Source organism: Ipomoea triloba, chromosome 4, assembly GCF_003576645.1.
Source record: "Ipomoea triloba cultivar NCNSP0323 chromosome 4, ASM357664v1".
NCBI classification, from domain to species: domain Eukaryota; kingdom Viridiplantae; phylum Streptophyta; class Magnoliopsida; order Solanales; family Convolvulaceae; genus Ipomoea; species Ipomoea triloba.
The window spans coordinates 10,794,916-10,797,531 of NC_044919.1; the positions used below are offsets into that span (position 1 = coordinate 10,794,916).

The window sequence follows — 2,616 nt, forward strand, 5'->3', positions numbered from 1 at the left end:
GGGGGGGGGGGGGGGGGGGGGGGGGGGGGGGGGGGGGGGGGGGGGGGGGGGGGGGGGGGGGGGGGGGGGGGGGGGGGGGGGGGGGGGGGGGGGGGGGGGGGGGGGGGGGGGGGGGGGGGGGGGGGGGGGGGGGGGGGGGGGGGGGAGATAGTAAACCTACCTGAATAAGAAGAGCCGGGGAGAAGAAAAGCTCGGGGCCGATGACCTGATTGGGAGTGAGGAGCTTCTCAAGGGCGGCGTCTCTCATCTCAACCCACTCCTCCAAGCTCTTATCGCAATAGGCCTCCACGAATCTGACGCCGCAGTCGTTGCACTTGATGTAGGGGCGGCCGGAGGAGTCGGCCCGGCGGAACCGGCCGCAGGTCATGTAGTAGACGTTGAAGAGCGTGAAGAGCGGCTCTTTGATGTCGATAACGCTGAGGCCTTCGAAGGCTGGGCTTTCGAAGTAGTACACTCCTCGCAGGTAGTGAAGCTTCATGGCTAAGTCCAGGTTGCTTGGCTCGTAAACCACGTCTTGCCCCGTCACACTGCCCGGCCCCACCGACGACAGTTTCACGTTGTAGATTAGCCCCTCCGCCGACTCCGATGACACCATTTTCTTTCTTTTCTGGTTGGAAGGTTTGTGTGTTTGGGGGTTTAAGGTTTGGGCGTGCTCAGCTCCTGCTTTTATGGAGAACGAGTAAAAGGGGGATGGGGTGGGTGGGGTTTGAACTTTAATTTGAAGAAAAATAATATTAGGGATTTATTCTTATTATGATATAATGGTTTAACGCTAGTGAAGTGACAACTAAAAAAGAAAGATATAGAAGAATGTGAATACTAATCTTTATATCAATCGGTCACATCACTGAGTTTAAAAACAACAAAAAAAAATTGTAGTGAAATATTACGGTCCTTTTGTTCATTTCGTAAAAAATATTTGAGGACAAATATAATTGAAATTCTATATAAAAGAAGTTATAAGAAGATTGATTTTATTGTTTGATTGGTAGAAAAAAATTGTTAAAAATATTAATTTTATTGTTTGGTTAATTTTTGAATGGTAAGGAATAATAATGAGTAGAGTTTATTACTGAAATAGTCCCTCGACTATTGCGAAATTACCAATTTGGTCATTGACCATTTTTCGTATTCAATTATGTCCCTCGACTTTCAAAATTTTAACTAATTTGGTCATCCGTTTATTTTGCTGTTAAACATCCGTAAAAAGCGGGATCAAATTGGTAATTTTGCTATAGTCAAGGGATCAAATTTGTAATTAATTTTTCACTAAAATGATCTCTTGACTATAGCAAAATTACCAATTTGGTCCCTTGACTATAGCAAAATTACCAATTTGGTCCCAATTTAACGGATGTTTAACGACAAAATAAACGGAGGGCCAAATTGGTTAAAATTTTGAAAATCGAGGGACTTAATTGGGCACAAAAAATTAGCGAGGACCAAATTGGTAATTTTGCAATAGTCGAATGACCATTTCGGTAATAAACTCTAATGAGTATAAAGATAAATATACCTCTACACAACAACAACAACAATAATAATAAAGGTAATTAAAAAAATTTTATGAGATGAAAATTAAAGGAAGAAAATGTTAAAAGCATGTAGCTTATTTTGAAACATTATTTGAATGAACGTTACAAAATAAGTTATTATTTTAAGTTTCGTATGTTTATCAAACAGAGCTATAACTTATTTATAACTTAAAATAAACTATAAGTTCTAAGAAAAGAGTTGGACCAAACATAGCCTTAATGTCAACTATTTATAACTTTTTTAAGTTGTAGTGTGTGTATGTGCATGTATTCCTTCATTTATGAGGAAGGGGATCTAGACTCTTACTTTCTGAATTAGAAAGAGGACCATTACTCTATTTATATAGAATTAATGGCAAGCAACTCTCAAGTGTTTGATATTTCGCTTTAAGTAGATAAATAATACCCACAAGTCATCATAACAACTTACTAGTCTTTTTTTTTTTTTTTTCATCAACATAATTTTTTTGTGACACTATCTCAGGTATTACTTCCCAATCCCAATACTCTAGGTTGATAAAATTTGTAAATTAAAGATTTGTTCAATTCATACTATTTATGTTCTCATTCAACACGTACTCTTTTAACTCCAATATAATAGAGTGAACAACCAAAAAAGTAAAGGAAATTAAAACAAGGTGAACCTTAACGCTCATATCAATAGACAATAGTTCGATCACATTATTTATTTTACAAGAGTTGCTACTCCTACTGGTAAAAGTAAGAGGAGGAGCCCCGAATAGGATGGTCGAATGGATAAAGCATTACTCTTGTATATGAAAATAACAAGTCTGATTATTATCAATCGAACTCATTGCACATGATCTTTTTAATGTGATTTGCCTCTTTCATGTGGGTAGATCACATCCCGTGATAAGGCTGGAGTAGGAGCGGTGGTAATTTCAACCATAGTTCACAATGATTTAAAAAAAAAAAAAAAAAAACCATTCTACGTACCTACCAAAGTGGCAAACGTTTGAAAATGGTGAATTTACTAACCAAAAATATAAGTCAATTTTTCTGCAGAGACGGTGAGTTCCTTAAAACCCTAACTCAGTCATCGGCTACATAAATTGGGGCT

At 38.9% G+C, this 2,616-nt stretch overlaps 1 protein-coding gene across 1 annotated transcript in view; it reads right to left on the reverse strand.

The window, feature by feature from the left end:
• LOC116014922 (protein ECERIFERUM 26-like) overlaps positions 1-645 on the reverse strand; it is a 2,861-nt gene extending 2,216 nt beyond the window's left edge. The window contains exon 1 of the mRNA XM_031254882.1: positions 161-645. Within this exon, the coding sequence (XP_031110742.1) occupies positions 161-595 (435 nt within the window). The 5' untranslated portion in view covers positions 596-645. The remainder of the gene's footprint in view (positions 1-160) is intronic.
• Positions 646-2,616: the final 1,971 nt, after the last annotated feature.